Here is an 18,733-nt window from a genome sequence, read left to right on the forward strand (position 1 = left end):
TGATACATTTTTTTATGAAATTTGACTCTGGTGTGTCTTCTGTAACATTTTTAATACAAATCTGCTCATTTGTATCCTATTTGTATCAGTTCTTCATTAAATGAAGAATGTAAAGCCATTAGAAGACACCACAGTTGGTGTCTCTTTAAAGTTTTTCTGTCTCTCTTGCCTGAATAGAACAAATACTCGTTCCTTTACTCTTCCCGCACAATCCAGCTATTTGTTGTCATGTAAAGTTGCTGAAAGCCGCTTGTCTGATCCCAGAAGTGTGTAGTCGGCAGATCCCAAATTGGACGGTAATCAGATCAGTGTGAGGAGTTTGACAAATGACCAATGACAAGCACTGGACCTTGGAGGATGGGAGGGGTTGCCAGGGGTCAAGGCTGGGGGTTAGAGGTTGGCTTTTCAAAATCGCTCAATCGAAGGGCCATTAAATCCCATCTTTGTGTGATTTCTCAATGTGGTGTGGAGGTTCCATCACATAACCCCGGTGTACCAACTATGCCCACTAAAATCTAAATACCTTGTGCTCCAATTAGGAATGAATGATCAACATCATACCCTTACCACTGGATCATATGCAATCCAGTAACAGCTGGAAAATAGCTGAAAACAGAGTGTCTGAAGCAACTTGGCGAGAAAGGAAACAGCTTATTTATTTTGAACAATAAACACTTTTAGGAAATATACTAAAAGTCAAGCATTTGGTTGGATTTAAGATTCTGTTCTTCACCAAAATGAAGAAGAGGTTTGTCTTTAACATTGGGTGTCTGTCTGTTCAAATCCAAATACAAGCGATAGTGATATCTTATCTTACAACTTGTTGAAATGTATTTTCTTGCCAGCTTTCAGAATTAAATCTACAGACAAAATAGTTTTAAAATTCAACTATTCACTTAGAATTTAGTGAAAGTTCCTGCAGTTGAACTCTTTATCAGTGAAATTAATTAGAACGGCTTTGCGATCCTATTTTAAGGATTTTTTTTGGTAATTCCTCAATGTGTGTTATCTCATGTGTAAAGTATGTCGTCTCTGGGGCGTCCTGTCTCTAGCTTTGTTTTCCTACGCCTGCCGTCCAAATTTCCATCACAAACATCTCACCCTGACTGACCCTTTGCTTTCTGTCTGTGAAGAGGCCCTGATTAGCCTGCATACATGTGCAGATAGGCCCAAAATCCTCAAGTCGGGACTATGTATGAATGTGTGTATGTGTGTGCGTACGTGCATGTCCAGTATATGGAGGGAAAAAGTATGTGTGCACACATGAATGTGTCAGACAATTCAGGTCTATCTTCCATGCTCTAATTATTCAGTTCCCTTTTCCTCTTTTCGATCCCTCCTTTGCTTTCTCACTCGTCTGCACTTCGCTGCAGGACGACACAGTTCACTGCATAAAGAAAACTCCTCTATTGAAGAGTCACTCAGACAGGCTCTGTTTTGTCTCTCTCTTTTTTCACCTCTATCAGATTCAGTCTTGGGCCACATAAAGAAAATAAAGCAAAAATAACCACATGGAGCTATGAGATAAATATTTATTGCTTCTGGAAAGCTTTGCTAAATTCCTAATATCCTCAAAAGAGAAATATAAGAATTTAATTGCCACTATGGGTAACAATGACATCACCAATCTCTTGTTCAAAATGTGAAAGATTAATAGTAAATATTGCAAAGTATTCATTATTGAAGTCCAGCATTTGCAAGTACCTTACACGTCTGCATTGTGTCTATCATATAAATCTGTGAGGAAACTGAGGAAAATCCAAAACAACATCAGTCTTTTCCATTTCCGACATTCATCCCACCTGTTGTATCCATTCAGATACACCTGTTAATATGAGAGCATCCAGCCTTGCACACCAATATACCCCAAGGGATAAGTGATATGATATCCCTGAAGTAAGAGGTGAGTGAGTGAGTGTGGCAGAGAAGTTGGGGGTGGGGGTTTACACTAATAGATGGAGCCAGGGAGACACTAAATTTTGGCGGTCCCCTCAAGGGTTCTCCCCACCACCCCAACAAAGGTTCCTCATTTGCAACAGATGTATACATTTTTAAAAGACAGGTTCCATTGATGAGCCGGAGGACACTGAAGTGCAGGTGCTGAGAGAGAGCAAAGGGGAGGTTGTGCCTGTATGCAATGGCATTTTAAAAATGAGATCAAAAGGGGCTCAGGGAGAAGCTGCAGGTCACCAAGGAGTCTGAATTGAGTTGATGAAAGATGGAGGGGAGGGGGGATAAAAGAATCAGATTTGGTGTGCAATTATGGGCACACTAAGTCCCTATTCAGAGATTTTAATTATCATCTGGGGGGCTGAAATGTGAATGAAATGTGGATTACTGCTAAGACTTGCAGAATGACCATTAAATCACATCGTGTGGACTATTATGTGAGGCGTTAATCCTGTTATTTTTATTCCCATAATGTCTCTCTCCCAGCCCTTTTCCTTTGGTGTTAGCATTTTATGCAAGCTTATGGTCACGCTTTATTACTGTTTGACACTTTGCAACATTAGTAATCAAATAATATTGAAAAAAGAGATTCATGCAACAGTCAAAAAAATCACTGACCTCATTTGGTGGTTTATGAAGGTAAACCAGCTCCAGCTACATATTGGTTACAAACTTCACAGCATGCAGTTTTGAAGCCGTAAAATGTTATTACCTTGATTACTTTCACAAATGTACATGAAGACATTGAGTGTAAATTGGCCAGATTTCAAATCTCCACAGGAACAGCTGATATTCAGCACCTGTTCCATGATATGATGTGAAATCTGATACTGTATGTAAAAATGTAACCTTATCAGTGTCATTATTCTGCTGAGTGATCAGGAGGATAGAGGGTTTGAGGACGAACAGGGAGTTTCTTGTGCATAGGGAGAGGGCCGAGGGGGTCAGAGTATTGGCATGTGTCTATTGTCTGAGCAGGCCTTTGTATAAGAGGGGGTTTAAAGTTTAAAGTGTATGTGGGTCTGTGTGTGTATGTGTGTAGGCAGGCTAATTATATTCTGCACAGCCAAGGATGACCTACCCTGACCAACTCAATTCACAGAGCAGGATGCAGCACAGAGGAGAAGGAGGAGGAGGAGGAGGAGGGGGAGAGTGAGTGCAGTCAGGCAGCAAAAGTGGAAAAACTGATTCTTTCAGTTTTTTAGTTTGTAGCTTTCTGAAGTGAGTTTCTGATGTGTGTCTGCTCGATTGTTATGTGTGCGCACAACAGTGAGACAAACATGAGCAGACCACCAACCAGACCACCATTCAAGAAATGTGTTCAGAGTCTACTGAAAGTCTGTGCTCACCTTAAATCTGAGTTTTAAGGCATAATGTGACATCAAAACTACTTGGGAAACCCATTGTAGCCTAGTACGCAACTTAAACATATGACAGACACAGATGTGGAAACTTGAAGCCTCCAGTGCACATACTGTACGCTGCAAACAGATGTTTTGGTAAAGCAGGAAACATCTCATATTCAGCAATTAAACTTTTTAAAGAAAACTTTCGCTGATGCTGCAATTTTCAATAACAGAGAAAGAGTAGACGTGATGTTCAGATTTTTTAACTGAGGAAATCATATCAAACACACATTATTAAGCTAATCACAGTATTTTATGTGTCTCAAAACATGTCCGGAGGGGGAATTTAAAGATTCCCTCAGGACATGTTTAGACATGTTTAGAGACGCATAATAATATTTCTATTTTAACACATTAAAAACTTAATGGCAACTACTTCTTCTCCTTCATTAAAAGATCAATCCAGGCTTTATGAATATGCAAATGTTTTTCATTTCAGTAGTTTAACTGCTGAATACAAGATTTCTCCTACTGCACTCTAAAGTCCATTCTCAGTATATGTGCACTGGAGGCCTCAAGGTTCCAGATAGCACTTGTGTAAGTTGAGTATTGGACCAGGATTGGCTCCAAACTATTTGTGATGTTACATATCATGCTTGAAGGTAAATTTGTAAAACATAACTTTCAAACATTCAAGTGAAGGAACAATAAGAAGAAAAAAGTAATAATAAAAATACATTGAGTGAAGAGAGACTTTAAGTTAAACTAGTTTTTACTGGTATGTTGATATGTACGTTTAAAAAAAAATAATAATAATTTAATAAAATAATTTTATTATAATAGGTTATCGTATAAAATTATATCCATATTACATTTTTATGGTGTAATAGCAACATTTGTGACAATAGTACTATAAGGTTTTGTAGATTTCTTTGTCTATACTGTTCTAATTAAAGTCTGCATGTTGTATTTTTAATAGGGATTTTTGGAGGCTGTGTTTTCTAAAAGAAAGGCCCCATCCTGTTAAATGCAGTTGATGCAGTTTTTTAAAGTGAAATATCTCATAAGTATCCTCAAGACACAATACTTGACTAAATTCAGCAGTTTCCTCAAGTGTATGAAACAAAAATGACATCAGTTACAAGGAATGATGTTGATGTGTGACACATTGTCAGGATCAGGATGACTTTTAGTTTCCATGTTTACAAGAAATCTTTTCTTTCTGTGTGACTGATGTGGACACATGTTGGCACAGATGTGGACATCGAGCTTGTATCTACTGTATTATTTTCAAAAGGTTAATGATTGTTTAACTTAAAAACGATTCTCAAGAGGATGAAGAATTAGAAGAAGTCGTTCGCCACAAACTTTAAGAACGTGGAAATGGCTTGACCGCCAAAATTATGCATCTGCCTTGACCGCCAATATATAACCCTTTTGTATTCTATTCCATTGTATTCCAATAAGGGTATTCAAATGTGGATGTGGTCGAGGGCAACAACATCTGTCTTTCCTGTGGACATATGTAAAACACTCTACCTATTGTCAATTTTGGAGGGATCCTGCTACTTGTTAAGTTTCCCTCCAAATTGATTCAGCCAATTAGAAGAAGTGTAGGGGGAAGGGAGCAACAAACAACTCAGACAGCGGAGAACCTCTGTCTGACCCCCAGCTGGGCTCCAACAACACTCCTTATCAAACCCATCAGGCCCAGGACATTGCTATAGCACCGCTGGGCTGGGCTGGTGACAATACTCTCATCTAGATTACAATTAGTAGGACTGGGTGATGCTCTGTTAATTGCAGCTAATGTGAGTCATAAATGTAAAGTGAAAGGGCCTTCTTAACAAAGTGTGTTTCCCTCCAAAAACAAGACGACCACACCATTCACAGACCGGATTTTGCAACTCAATGTCAGGCAATCATGACATGCTCACCCACACACCAACATGCTATGATGAGGGAACTCAACCTTCATGATGTAACACGACACATGCTTGTTCCAATCTGGCTACAATCAAAAGTTGCAGCACTGGATGCGGATGCTTTGTAGTCTAAATTTACCCTCAAACCTCATATACCGCAAGACACTTCCTGTGCATTCTGCGGTGACAGCGATGGGTTTTCTTATGCCTTCTTCATCTGTTATTCCACCCCTCTGCTACTCGCAATCAAGCACTGACTGTCAAAAGAAAAATCCTCTGACTTAGTGGTGGCAACATTGTGTGAAAAACCACTTAAAAAGAGTCTGGCCTGTTTTCCCTGGAGCTAAACTATTCCCTTGTGTGCTGTTGAACACTGAGGAATGTGAGAATCAAGGCAAAAGAACATCAAGGTTGACTGCACTATTGATGCTGTCTCTGTTTAAAGTCAGTCTCAGTTCAATGACACTATCAGTATCTGCTCAAACTGAGATAAGGCTTTGGATCTGACCTCTTTGTCAACATAGGAATACAATAATTGTCAAGCATCAAGGATGATCCAACAATTTAGAAGAGCTGTGAGGTACACAAATAGTGGTGATAAATGTCTTGACCCAATCATCATATTATTTAAATTTAATGTTAAGAGAGATGAGAAATAAATGTTATGTTGACCTAAAATGAGTTCAAAAAAGAGCTGAATGAAACTGAATGATTGTTTCTTAGAGCATAATTCTCAAAGTGTAGTCTTGGGTTCCCCAGAAGTCATTGATGGGTTTCCAGGGGTTCCCCAGCAAAAAGGGGAATAGTTTAATTAACACAATGACAGAATGTGTGACTATTTTGGTCTTGGGTTTCATTCATTTTTGTAATAAAACACCTAAAAACAAAACTCTCATGCGAAGGGGGTTGTGATCTAATTTGTGTCAGTTTAAGGGTCCTTGACGTGAAAAATGTTGAGAATCACTGTCTTAGAGGAGTTTATTTGGCAGAGATGCTGTTGTGGGATACTGGCATGATGAGCGCTCTGATGTCATTAATTCAGTACTTGAATCTGCATTGCTGAACACTTCCAGGGTTGAATCAGTTCACTGAGCAAATAGTTTTGCTGGCTCTTTCCTTTTGCTGGTCCTGTTCTGTTCTTTTCAACAAAATGTATAATGCACAAATGATTTGTCTGATGTGGAAAAAAGTTTATTGTTGAAGATAACTACAATATGCAAGAGCAATAAAGAATTTGGAGCTGATTTGGAGCAGAATAAGTAGAGGGACATTTTAGACACCTGCAGCCTCTTCCCTCCATTTTGCTAATGAAAAGTCCCCAGGGCACCCAGCTGTGACCTCTGACCTTAGACACTATAATTAGGTTAGATTTGGAGCTGCTGAATGCCAAAAGTGGATTGCTGCATGTTGAGCTATGAGACATATAAAATAACTTTTTTTTTTTAATTACTGCCACAATTCGCTTGAAATAGACACAAACACACATGGCAATAATGAATGAGACTCTAAATAAGTACAATAAACTAAAACAGAAACATGTGCATAGAGGTAAAAATAAAAAAAAAAGAGAGAGAGAGAGAGAGCGAGAAGAGAGATAGTCACAGAAAGAGGAGCAAGTTAATGTGTGTGAGAGAGTTACAGCATATACTCACATAAAAAGTGTAAACTGAGACTTGACCTCAGCTGCCACAAACAAATCTCTTGTGATTTGTGTCAAAATCAAAAAATAATTCATCTGAGCCTTTTGAATGCAACAACACGTGGGTCATATCTTGCATGCAAAAGTTATGTGTGATCCCAATGGAAAAGATTAAAGTACACAAGGGCCGTATGAGAGTATTGTGACAGTAGAGCTAAGTGATCTATTACATGTTTAGAAAAGCATTAGAGAGCATTCTCAGGGTGTCTGCGCGTTTCCAGCTGCGTTTGCTATCAACCCTCTCTGACTCTGTTTATCTGGTATAGAACCCTCTTGTATTCAGTTTCCCACTGGGCTTTACACTAACACTCACACACACGCACACTGTCACACACACACACAAACTACACAAACTGAGATGAGAGGCACAAAGAGAAATTTACTGTCATACAAACAAACACAAGCACAATCGGGATCCTGAGAAAGTGCAATGAGAGAGCAGGTGTCAGTTTTCACATGCAGCTCTCATGGGGGCTCAGAGGGTAAATATCAGCGCAAGTTTTTCCGAGCTCCGGTAGCGTTGGTTCTTCTCACAGGCCTCTGGCCCGCCATTCGACTCTGACGGAAGAGCCCCTCACCTGCATGGAGAGGTGAGAAAATGCCATCTTCACTGCTCTCACTGACTCATCACAACACCAAGCTCCAGTGGTTTAGCAGGGCCTCTCTCCTATAACCACACATTAATCACTATATACTCTCCTTTACAGCTAACAGGAAAAGGAAGGAAGGAAAAATAGCTGTAATGATGACAAAAAACAACATGCCCCTACTAAATGTTGGGTTTCAGTCAGAAATGAAGCAAAAAAATGTAACTGTCTTTGGCCCTGTTTTCAGATTGAGTCAATTTTTTTAAAAGGTTCTCTCTGGCAAAGACACCTTTATTTGAAAGTAGAGAGACAGGAAATTATGGGAGAGGGAGGGGGGGCAGAAAGGTCCACTGACCAGGACTCGAACCGGGGTCCACTACATACATGACATTCGCTCTTAACCACTCAACCACCTGCGTGCCAATAAGTTGATTTTTACTCTAATATATGACACTCTAATGCATAATAATTTCCTTTAACACCAAAATGTATGCTGCGTTCTGGCACTTGAGATATCAATATTTTTCACGTGGTGGCCTAATATTATATAAAAATCAGTCAATCAAACATTAAATCTGTTTCCCATGACAAACCTCAAACTAAGCAGGCAAAACATTAGACACAGCACAATCCAGTGAAGGGAAGGGCATATTTTCTGCCACCCTGGACATAGGCGGATTATCAGAGTGTCCTGTCAAGGTCTTAGATCTCATTACCAGCAGATAGATGACTCTGTGCTGGAAAACAAACAGTAGCGATGTCAGATCAACTGGATTAGCGCTGAGGTGCCATGGGAAGCTGCTGAAAAGTCTGGGAACAGAGACATCCCAACTTTCCAACTCAGTTTAGTCTCTCTGTGGTGTTTTAGATGGGACATATTGGATAGCATATTACTGTTCAAATCTCACTAAAGTTACATACCTCTGTGCTCATTTTAATCTTGCAACAGGATAAAGTTTCTAGATGCCAGCCATCTTAAACTTGTGTCACAGAAGAAGACAGGAAGTGTTAAACGCTGATTCATTTTTAACTGGGAACATTCAACAGATGGGCTTTAGAGTTAAAATTCAAAGATAAAACTCAACATTCAAAATACTGAAATAACTGATGCACTTCTACTGTTAAGGTTTACCCTGAAATATGCTGAAATTCAAGTTTTGTTTTTTAGCATTGAAAAGAGTCTCTACTGTATGTGCCTGAGACAGTGAGAAGAGGCAGCAAGAGAGAGCTACACACAATGTCAAAGTCCCATAAATACCAGCGACACCACACTGTCACTACATCCTCTCTGTGTTTGCATAGACACACGCCAACACATAAAGGAATACAGAATACCTAGCAAATAGACACAGCTCTAACACATGCATGCAACTCTCGTATGCGTACAGCAGCACTGTTTGAAGACGCTCTCATTGGCGGGCCAGTGAGAATGCAGCAGACACAGAGAGCTGAAACTCTACAACAGTGGCAATCTGGTTCAGTGGTTAAAGTATGAGCACAGTCAAAGATGGCATTGTTCTCCATGCAGAACGGAAGCAACCAGGTCTGACGGTTCACACACTCCAAATGACATTTAACTGTAACTCACGCACTGTTTGATTGCAGCTCTGCATGCTGGTGTGCAAGTTGTGATGCTTTTCTATGCACGCGATGGTCCTGTGACAACATGTTGATTCTAGTGAAGCCAAATAAAGTTTTTTGTATTCCTGACAAACAAAGATAAAATATTTCTATTGAATTTTAGTTGATGTATTGATGTGTCAATGATTAAGGCCAAAATGTAACTTTAAGGAATTTGACTTTCTTGCAGAGAGTCACATAAGATTGATACTAGTGTTCTGTCTGGCTGTTAAATATGAAGCTACAGCTAGCAAACAGTTAGCTTATCTTTAGAGCTGCAGCAATTAGTCAATTAATCAAAGGACAGATAATCAAATAATCATTTGGGTCATTTAAAGTCATTTAAAGAAGCAAATATGCCCAAAATGAGCTTGTTTCAGCCTCTCAGATGTAAAGATACATGACAGTTAACTGAACATCTTTTGGTTTTTGAGTGATTGAACAAGACATTTGAACACGTCTCCTTGCACTCAAGAGAACTATAACGTTGTTTCACTCTTTTATGACATAGACAAAAACATTCATTGATCAATTAAGAAAATATTAATTAGATTAATCAACAATGAAAATAATCATTAGTTGCAGCTTTACTTATCTTAGGATAAAACTAGAAACAGTGAGAACAGCTGTTCTTCTTATATCTCATTTATTGAATCCATGCTAGTAAGCAGACTTTTTAAAACATCTGGACAGAACCAGACTAGCTGCTTGCCCATTTCTCCATTCTTTATGCTTAACTAAGCTAACTGGTATCAATCTTTTCATTAAACTCAAGAAAGCAAATAATCAAAATGTCAAACAATTTCCTTTAATTAACTCAGTGCATGACTCTGGCAGCAAGGCATCCAGTTTTTGATGACAACGCACTGATTGTAAAACATGTGAGTATGTTTAAACCAAAAGAAATGTCATTTTCACATATGTTTTATAAATCTAACCCTCTTCTCTGTCCTCCATTCCATTACAGTTTTTTCATACAGAGAACCCTCAGTAAATGAGAGCGGAAAAGAAATTTGAAACAGTTGATAACCACATCAAGTGAGTTTTTTCTCAGTATGCTGGAAATTAAGATCTTTGTGTTCATAGCAGAACACTAAGCAGCCACATGAAAGCACTGAATATGATCCAGACTGGATAAGACTGTAGCTGGGGTCATGCAGGTCATAAAGAGCGCGTGTGTGTTATTGTTTTAATAGACACGCGTATGAATACATGCCCGCTGATGTGTTTGACATAGTGTGTAAATCTGAGCGTTGGTGTCTAAAAACTCTGTGCACACGTGGATGCTCTGACATATTTGTGAAGTCCATAACCAAGTTTTAGTCACTAATGTATTCATTTTTCTTTGACTGGGTCACCCCCCTGTCGCTCTACGCTTTAAACTCTGCTGCTTTGAAATGCCCTGCAGAAAACAAAAGTCCGTCCTGCTGCAGACAATAAAGCAGCTGGATTGCTGCACATGTGCCTTTGTCTTGGTCTGGGGCCTTGTCATAACTCCATCAGAGGGCCTAGACTTTCATCACACACACACACATGCAAAAAAAACACACACACAAGTACACTGAAAGTCACTGGCTCGAGGAGATGGATGGGCACTATGGACACAAAAGAATATTTGATTTGGTTATAAATACCACAACATGAAAGAGAAGCCCAGTGGGGGAAAGGGCAGAGGGCAGACAACCAGAGGAGGCAAAATCTTCATCATCATCACCATCATATATGTTGCTCCTGAAAATCAGGTTAGCATTATTTAACTGTGACCAGTGCTTTATGTCTCCTGTTTTGTCTCTTTCACCCATATCACCTCCAAATCTTAAAAAGTCCATATTTTATAACTCCAGCCCTCAAAATGGCTATACAAGGTCAGGGGTTATGGTTTTTTTTTAAAGACAAACACAACAGATTATAATTAAAAAAAGTATTTTATTCATCTTTAACAGAAAGTGTTTATTAAACTAAAGTAAAGAACATTTTGAAAACTAAGATATCTCTGCTCTAAAGGCTGAGTCAGCATCACAAAGTAGCAAACATACATTCTTGTTTTATATTATATTTAAAGTCACCTCACTCAAAGATTTTTCTTATTGTTACATTACTTGGAAGTTTAGTGAGGTTCACTGTGCAGTATGAATGTTTCTTTTTGATTATTTGATTACTTATTTAGTCTTGTTTAAGCTCCATTCATTTCCCAGAGCTGGAAATAGCATCTTCAGATTGCTTGTTTTGTCTAACCAACAATCCAACATCCAAAGATATTCAGTTGATAATAATCTTAAACAGAGACAAGCAGAAAATACTCACAGTTGAAAAGCTGAAATTGTTATTTTTCTTTTGATTGACTAAATCAGCTGTAGAAATGAACAATATTTGAATACAACAATATTTCTGGATTATGCATTTTAATACGTTTTTTTTTCTTTCGGGAAAAACAAAGCACAAATCATTATTCAAAGCAGAGCATTTTAAATATGACTTAAACATGTTTGGAGGGGGCCTTAAACTTTCTCTAAAATCGCCCAGCATCAGTTAATTGTAGTATTTGCAGTCTAGACATGTCCAACACAATAGTGAATTGTAACATGGTTTATCTTATGCAAACTGTTAGTGATTCTGCAGGTCAGACGTACCTCCCCCCTCCTCAGTGTGAGTGGTTTAAAGTTTCTCTGGTCGCGCTCTGATTGGTCGCTGAAGTTTTTCTAAAGGGGGAATAAACTTTCGAGCTGCGCGTCCTTTGGCTCACAGCAGCACGGAGCGTCGAGAGCTGCAGTGGTATTCTCTTATCTTATACACCAGGGTAAGAGAATACTAAACTATGGAGTTTGTCATAGATATAATTAGATTTGTTTTATAGACGATTTTGCAGCTTTGGGAATAATCTTTCTTCTTTATTTTAAACATTTTTTTACTTTGCATCAACTGTCGAAAATGTCTTTTGGAATTCGGATTTACGCAATTTGGATTTTACTTTTGGTCATTTTTGACGTGGCTCTCTCAAACTATTCGGAAGACCAATGTAGCTGGAGAGGCAGGCAAGTACTACTTTATCTCCCATTTGTAATTTTTGCATAAATTAAAAAATATATTTTATATTGTTGCTCAGAGATGCAACAGGTGGCTCTTTTTGTTTGTTTGTTTTTGGGAGCGTGTAAAATGACAATGTTTGTTTGAATGCAACAACATGTTGAAACTTGCCATTGGGCGCAATTAAAATGTTTTAGTGGTCTGCTGCGATTGCGCCTCCGGGCTGTCTGCAGGAGCCATGAGGGGTCCAGACAGACAGGAGACTGAAGGATTAGTTCTGATAACTGGAGAAGATACACACTGTGGATGACATTGTAGCAGTGCAGCTTTATTATAGTGATGTTATTAAAATTCCTGCAGATGACTTTTAGGAAATGTATAAGTTTGGCTCTAAAGATACTGTGAAGGGCCCTGGGCCCCCCAGAGCTGCCAGTAGGCGGCGCTTTCTCTTATTAAACTTTTTTTTTTTTTTTTTTTTGTAACTTTTCTTTAACTAAAAAGTAATTTGGGGTTTGTACTCTTTTATCATGAGTATTTTTGATTTGCTGTTTGCATTACCCACATTAAACCATCTCAAACCCCTCTGCAGTTTGACAGTGTGATTGTTGGAGGTGTATCCACTGATGATGTTAGGAACTTAAGTTTTCAAACCCAAACTGTGAAGGCAGTTCTTACCTGGGAGAATAATATGAAAACATTATTGTAACCATCCTCTGTTCTTCCCTTCATACAGTGGTCTGTCCATGCAGCAGGGAAGTGTGGAGCAGATCTCCCTCCACTGCTCTGAGGGTACTCTGGACTGGCTGTATCCCAAAGGAGCCTTGCGACTCACCCTGTCACCCCGTCTGCCCTCTGTGGCGGTGGGGCCTGGCGGGAGCAGCTCTGGCCTCATCACAGCCTGCGTCAAGCCCTCTGAGCAGTTCCATGGAGCCCAGCTATACCTAGAGAGAGACGGGGTCCTGGAGCTTCTGGTAGGGGACCGACTGGAGTCCTCTCCCCCACCAAGGGTTCGCTGCTTCAGCCGCCTGCCAGGGGAGAGGGTGGCTCTCTTCCTGCAAGCTACACCTCACCAGGATATCAGCCGGCGGATCGCCTCCTTTCGGTATGAGTTGAGAGGGGACTGGACTGCTCGCCTGTCACTTGACTCCAACCCCATCAGCAGTGAAGGTGAGTCAGTGAGGCGTGAGTCAGCCATGTTGGTTTGAGTAAGGCTCCTTCGGGTCAAACAGAAGTAGATAGTGAAGTTTTTCACTTTAATTTGTCATTTGTGGATGTTAATGAACAGGAGGTACAGAGGAACTTGGGGGGAAGTTTTTTGTCTTTATAACACAAGCTTAAAGCCCAGTCTAATCTGATGTGACTGTTGCTGTGTGAACATTTCAAAACTTTAAGTATCTTCAAACTCAAAACTTAACTATCTTTGAAAGGCAAAGAATATCTGACTACTTGGACATATAAAACTCCTCTCAAACATCTCCAAAATGTAGTCAAGGCGCTTTTCCCTTCCTGAAAAGGTTGAGGGATCCAAGGTTTTAACCCACCAATGTAGGTTTTAACCCACCAGTATAATAAACTTCTCTCTGTAGATGATTCATAATTCATAACAGGCCTCTGTGGGCTGGCTGGACTTTCCAGAGCCCATGCAGAGTGCAGAGAAGAGGAAGTGGCCAAACTTTCCCCAGAGGCGTGCTGGTTTGGAGCAGGAGAAGGGGAGACGTGGAGTGGGGAGGGAGGGGGACAAAAGCACAGTATGTGGGGCTTTCTCCAGAGTCCAGAGCCCTTTGAATGGGTGCCGCATGAGTATTCTGGGATTACTGCCGTTGCCTAGGCGACAGGGAGGCCTCTACCCAGCTGAGATGCTCCCCTCTTTTGTTGAGCTGCCTCTCTGTGGGGAGACTTGTCTGTAGGAGTGTAACCCCCCTCGCCCATATCCCTCTCTCTCTCTCTCTCTCACACACACACACTCACACACACACACACACACACACACACACACACACACACACTGATTAGGTTTGGATGGGGGTTTAGCCCAGAGAGGAAGGAATCTCATTTATCAAGAGGTTTTCACTATGGAGGAGAATGTGTGGGGTGGGCAAGGGGCCTCCAAAGAGCCACAAGGAGAAGAGAACTTTAAAAAATGCCAAGACTTTTTTTTATTCTACCCACAGTTCAGTCATTCAGACAGCCAGTGCTTTGCTGGTTTGGTTTTTTTTTTTTTTTTTTTTTTTTTTTTTGGTCATCTGGCTATCATGCTATGAACTACAGGAAGGTGCATGTAATATATATATATATATATATATATATTTTTTTTTTTTTTTTTTTTTTTTCCAGTTTTCAAAAAGGCTTCAGCAGAAAGGAAGGGAAGTATTTTGTGAGAAGTAGGATTGTGGTGCTTAAAAAAAAAATCTTTGAAGTCCTCCCCCACTCCCTCTCCTCGGCCCCTGTCTAGCAGGCTTTGATGAGGTGTGACTGTAGACACCCTGGAAGGCTTTAGGGGGGAAGTTTCATTTGGCCTTTAAATTGTCCGGGGTGGAAGAGCCTCGCACCTAAAGCTCCACTGGTCCTCCTCTGCCAACTGTAAAAGTAGCAGCTGTCTGTTAGAACGCGGTGGTTGGTCGCTCCTTTGTTGCTCGTCTTTGCACAGATTTTTGGGCCTAGATCCACAACTCACATTCCTGCATGTGATCTTTTATCTGGAAACACACTTTGATTTCCAGAGGCTCAATATAAGTATTAGCATATAGGTGTTTTCTAATGGTTTAAAGTGTTACATGGGGTCACCAACTGACTCTTCTCTTTCTTTTTTCTCCTCTCCTTGTCACTCCAGAAGCCTGCAGACCCTGCAACAACACTGAAATCCTGATGGCTGTCTGTACCAGTGACTTTGGTAAGTTACCTGATATAATGCTACTGGTCACATATGTAAAAACACAGTGACCCAGGAATGATATGTCATTGTCACACAGAAACCCCCTCCTTCTAAGTCAGTCAGGATTATCATACTTAACCAGACTACCAAATGGAAAGAAGTCTTTGCAGCAAAAAGCCACAGAAAATAATGATTTCTTGTCAGTATCTACAAATCGGTTGTGTCGAATTGGTTTAAAGGCAGAGCACCCCAGTGCCTCTAAATCCTCTCCTCTCAAAAGTGCAGAGGTTAAAGGTGAAACAGCAGCTCTCCGCACCCCCAACATACCCACACACCCACACACACACACACAAGAACCCCTACGGAAGGCACTGTCGTGGACTAATCCTAACATCACCCCCCTAGAGAAGGAGCAGTGGACTAATCTCTTGGCCTCTGATTGAGCTGTAATGGGACTGAGGAGAAGTTCAGCTGGCAACAAAAGTTAGAGAGATTAGTGGACAGGCTTGAGATAGCCTTTACCATCAGTTGGTAGCCTGCAAAGAACCAAATCTCTTGCTGAAATTGGACAACACAACATTGAAAGATATCAGAATGAAACCAAAGCATTTTTATATGAACAGAATCACAGAACTGAATTGGAAATTAACCCAACTATGCTCTTTATCCACAGTTGTGCGTGGTAACATCAAGGCAGTGGCCGAAGACGAGAACCTACGGGCGGCAGTGATCAAGGTTAGCGCCACGAGGGTGTTTCGTCAAAAGTACGCCCTGTTCACCGGCAACAGTCGCCTGACCAGCCGGGGTGAGATCAGGACTCTGCTTCAATGTGGTGTCAAACCGGGGCCCGGCAGCTTCCTTTTCACTGGTCGGGTCCACTTTGGGGAGGCCTGGCTGGGCTGCGCTCCCCGCTACAAGGACTTCCAACAGGCATACATCATGGCTAAAGCAGCCCAGCAGATACCTTGTGAACTGCCAGTAGACTGAGCTGAAGCCTCTCCAGCAGCTTGTCTACCACACAAAATCAAGGCTGTACTGAAAGCCAGGCCAAATTCAGCCCTGTTCCATGTTTCGGAAGAAGCCACGACAAACAACCGTTGGCCGATGTGGCCATGGTGCCACTAATGGATATAGTCTTCCCCAAAGGACTGAGGAGTGAAATATGCAGTGCAATATGCAGTCCCCCGGGTCCCCAAGACCTGGTGAAGTTGTCAAATGAGAGACATGGTTGAAATGAAGATTATACGCATTTGGCATTGGACCGTTTGAGTAATGCCATTATGCAGGTTCAGAGGCAATCTCTTGAAAGGGTTTCCATTTGGGATAAATTAAGTCAAGCCATTAATTCAGGCCTATTGAGAGTCATTGCTTTGAAACTCAGGAACATTTATGAAAAGTTCTATAGAAAGCTTACTGCCTTAGTTGCTATCCCAGCGAGGGTAAACTTTGGGCAGGTGTTGCTGTGGTCCAAGATTTCAAATGTTCTACCTTTTCCCACAGTGTTTTCGTTTGGAAAATGTCTGGCCTACATTTATTAGCAGCCAGGCAGCTAGAGGACAGTGTGTTTAGCATGCTTTGGTGGTCACCTCTTTGCTGGTGTCCTCCTCAGTGTGACTATTATTATTATTAAGGAGATTATAAATGGTCCTCACAAAAGGAAAAGTAAAGATATATATATTTGCACTGATAAAGGAAAGGGAATGATCTGGAAAGTGATGCTGCAAGCACTGAAAACCAAATAAAAAGCAACTATATGTAGCATAGTGGAGCAATTGAGAATTTTAATATATGTACAGTACAGATAATTTGAGCACATACAGAAGTAACACAAAGCTGAGGCTACCTGAGCAGCTCAAAGTAGTGCTGAAAGCACTTTTCATATTCTCGCCAACTCTGAGATTTTGCTTCTATAAGGAGATGTAGGCTTTTAAGAGCAGTTGGTAAAATAAGTTTATAAGATATCACACCTGCAGTAGGTTTCGTGTCAATTGCCATCCAATATTTTCGCAAAATGTTAAGTAGAGTAATTGGACTGTAAAGAGAGTCATTTAAAACCTGTGGAGTTAAATTGTAGCAGTTTAGCCAAAGCAGTTAAAAGTTTGGTTGTTGTCAATCACTGCTCTCCAATGATTCTGTCACTCATTATCAAGACATGCATAACAAGAAATGAATACCAAGAAGACTATTTTATGTTATTAAGTAAAAAGAAAAAAAAAAGATTTTATTCACCTGTATATAAACAGTAAAGTTAGTAGAACAGACGACAACAGCCATTCATAACTGATATCCAGAGCTTTTCTGTGCTATAGAAGTAAGAATGGAGGAATATACAGAAAAATCCTGTGACCAGTTATTGGTGGAAAAACAATTTATCACACTGAACAAGGCTAGCTCAAGAGAAACACAAAATATGCATTTAATGTGTAAAAATTATGTTCTGTAAAATGATTTCATAACTAATGTGCACTATATCAACAAGGAGAGGGGATCATACCAAATGACCGTGATGTGCTGAAGCGGTATGTTTTTAAATGCGTACACTGCCATTTTGCTGTTGTTTCTTTTTTTATGTGAATTTGTGTCTATATCAATGTGAATGTAAATATGTCAATAAGAAAATTCTAGAAATGTTGGCATGAAAAATGCCTGTGGAGAAAAAAACACTGTCTCAGTATTGTGGATTATTTCTATGTTTGTCTGTGTCATTAAATATACTTTAAGAAACACCCTGGATGTTTTGGGATGTAATTATTGTCCTTTTTCTGCTGATTCTTTAAGGCTTTTTAATTCAGTACAGTCATTTAATGCCCCATAAACATGATGCAGCTGGATCATTAGAGTAGCAGCACACCAACTATTTCACCTAACACATCAAATCTGTTCAACCTGCATTATAGTACATTCAGCCAAAGGTTATCTACCATGGTAAACTTTTCTCAGACATAAGTCACTTCAAGTACCCATAATTCAGACCCATGAAAGCTCAGAACAAATGGCATGCCTGAGTGAGCGAGAGGCCTAAAAGGCAGAGAGATTTAGGGAGTGTTTAGGGCCCCTAGAGCGTTTGGACGTGGAAGGACGTAGAAAACAGAGGTTGGAATTCTGTTGTCCTCGGCCCCCCGTTTTCAGCTTCAGGAAGCAATAAATTGCCATTAAGGGAGCAGCATGGCAGACTGGGTTGAGCTGAGGTGCCACACAGTCGCTCACTCCATCCTGACCACGTGTGCACAAGGACACAATCAAACCAAATCTCTTTTCCATTCCCACTTATCCATGCGCCTTCAGACTGGCGCAAAAGTTTGTTTCCAACCTCAACTTGTCTTTTCTCTACAGCATCACATAGTATATCTGTTACCTGCTATGGTTTACAATGGTACATATTTTTACTCCGACAGATGAGGAGCTGCATGGTAGATTACACCCTTAATACTGAAACTCTGATAAATTCACCACCTGTTTCTCCTGCTTGCAAAATTCTGCACTTGCACTGCACACCTCAGTAAAATCTCAGATTTACTGTAAGCAGTAAATCCGTTTGAAAAAGAGCAGCTGGGGAATTAACATGGTGTTTGGGTTAAATGGAAAAGAATCACAAAAGCGCGACATGCTTCCCATGTCTGGCAAGCCATCTCCCATAGAAACTGTGACACTGGTTTGCCACCACATTGGTAGTTCATGTGAGTGAACAACCAACCTCCCCAGCTATTTAC

General features: G+C 40.4%; 1 protein-coding gene across 1 annotated transcript; it reads left to right on the forward strand.

Moving 5' to 3' along the window:
* The first annotated feature begins 11,884 nt into the window (after positions 1-11,884).
* Positions 11,885-17,741, forward strand: metrn (meteorin, glial cell differentiation regulator). The gene is made up of 4 exons (XM_053341966.1): positions 11,885-12,159; positions 12,885-13,318; positions 14,982-15,041; positions 15,697-17,741. Exons 1-4 carry the CDS (start codon positions 12,056-12,058, stop codon positions 16,008-16,010), a joined length of 912 nt encoding a protein of 303 aa, XP_053197941.1. The 5' UTR covers positions 11,885-12,055; the 3' UTR covers positions 16,011-17,741.
* Positions 17,742-18,733: the final 992 nt, after the last annotated feature.

This window comes from Scomber japonicus, chromosome 20, assembly GCF_027409825.1.
Source record: "Scomber japonicus isolate fScoJap1 chromosome 20, fScoJap1.pri, whole genome shotgun sequence".
In the NCBI taxonomy this organism is placed as follows: domain Eukaryota; kingdom Metazoa; phylum Chordata; class Actinopteri; order Scombriformes; family Scombridae; genus Scomber; species Scomber japonicus.

Bases quoted from the DNA above. Each gene is read 5' to 3' on its own strand.
- metrn (XM_053341966.1), top strand. From the start codon at position 12,056: ATGTCTTTTGGAATTCGGATTTACGCAATTTGGATTTTACTTTTGGTC. The intron at 13,319-14,981 runs GTGAGTCAGTGA...TTGTCACTCCAG, and splicing joins CAACCCCATCAGCAGTGAAG to AAGCCTGCAGACCCTGCAAC. The intron at 15,042-15,696 runs GTAAGTTACCTG...CTTTATCCACAG, and splicing joins TGTCTGTACCAGTGACTTTG to TTGTGCGTGGTAACATCAAG.